The sequence below is a fragment of the Myotis brandtii genome, unplaced genomic scaffold (assembly GCF_000412655.1).
Source record: "Myotis brandtii unplaced genomic scaffold, ASM41265v1 scaffold1956, whole genome shotgun sequence".
In the NCBI taxonomy this organism is placed as follows: domain Eukaryota; kingdom Metazoa; phylum Chordata; class Mammalia; order Chiroptera; family Vespertilionidae; genus Myotis; species Myotis brandtii.
Genome location: NW_005357294.1, coordinates 385,491 through 386,832, shown reverse-complemented (window position 1 = coordinate 386,832; position 1,342 = coordinate 385,491). Strand labels below are relative to the sequence as shown.

General features: G+C 68.4%; 1 protein-coding gene across 1 annotated transcript in view; it reads left to right on the top strand.

The window, feature by feature from the left end:
* Nucleotides 1–1,342, top strand: part of OPLAH (5-oxoprolinase (ATP-hydrolysing)) — a 9,940-nt gene that overhangs the window by 441 nt on the left and 8,157 nt on the right. Inside the window, exons 2-5 of the mRNA XM_014538693.1 lie at nt 108–124; nt 217–289; nt 843–942; nt 1,267–1,342. Of these exons, the coding sequence (XP_014394179.1) occupies nt 108–124; nt 217–289; nt 843–942; nt 1,267–1,342 (266 nt within the window). The remainder of the gene's footprint in view (nt 1–107; nt 125–216; nt 290–842; nt 943–1,266) is intronic.

The window sequence follows — 1,342 nt, the reverse complement described above, 5'->3', positions numbered from 1 at the left end:
GTGCCCATGGGCCTGTTGGGACACATTTCCGTGCCTGCACGGCCCACCGATGCGGGACCCCAGCCGGGACCCTCAGGCCGGGCCCCGCTAAGCCTCTGCCACCCCAGGCCATGCCCATGGGCCTGTTGGGACACATTTCCGTGCCTGCACGGCCCACCGATGTGGGACCCCAGCCGGGACCCTCAGGCCAGGCCCGCTAAGCCTCTGCCACCCCAGGCCGTGCCCATGGGGCGGCTTCCGAGACCTGCTGCACGTGGGCACCCAGGCCCGGGAGGACCTCTTCGACCTGGTGAGCTCCCCCAGGCCAGCAGGCGGCTGGGTCCTCGTGGGGTGGGCAGTCCTTGGAAGGGGCAGTGCAAGCCCCAGGCCACCAGCTGATAGGCAGAGAGGCGGCTCTGAGTGCTCCCGGCGCCTCTGGGGTGCAACTTCCCCAGCTCCTCCCCCCCCCTCGTCTGCCACCACACCTGGGCCCAGGTGTGAGGTAGCCCATGCCAGCCTGTTCCCCTGCTGGGGGAAGGAGCTGCTTTTGCGGGGGCAGAGAAGTTGGCCACGCTCAGCTGCCAGGGGCAGGGAGCTGCCTCCTGGGTGGGCCGTGCTGGGGCCGCCCCTTCTGACTGTCTCCAGGGCCTGCCCATGGGCCTGTTGGGACACATTTCCGTGCCTGCACGGCCCACCGATGCGGGACCCCAGCCGGGACCCTCAGGCCGGGCCCGCTAAGCCTCTGCCACCCCAGGCGGTGCCCATGGGCCTGTTGGGACACATTTCCGTGCCTGCACGGCCCACCGATGCGGGACCCCAGCCGGGACCCTCAGGCCGGGCCCGCTAAGCCTCTGCCACCCCAGGCGGTGCCCATGCCCGAGATGCTGTACGAAGAGGTGCTGGAGGTGGAAGAACGCGTAGTGCTGTATCGTGGGGAGCCGGGCTCCGGGACGCCTGTCAAAGGTGTGTGCCTCGCCCTGGCCGGTCTGGCTCAGTGGACACAGCGTCGGCCTGCGGACCGAAGGGTCCCGGGTTCGATTCCTGTCAAGGGCATGTACCTCGGTTGCAGGCTCCTCCCTGGCCTGGGCCCTGGTCGGAGGCGCGTGCAGGAGGCAACCAATCAACGTGTTTCTCTCACACGATGTTTTTCTCTCTTTCCCTCTCTTCCACTCTCCCTAACAATCGATGGAAAAATATCCTCGGGGGGGAGGTCTGAAAAGTAGACAGGCGTGTGCCTCGGCGGCACGATCCCGGGGCCTCTGATGGGCAGTGCTGGCCTCCTTGCAGGCTGCACGGGGGACCTGCTGGAGGTGCAGCGGCCCGTGGACCTGGGGGCCCTGCGGGGGAAGCTGGAGGGGCTCCT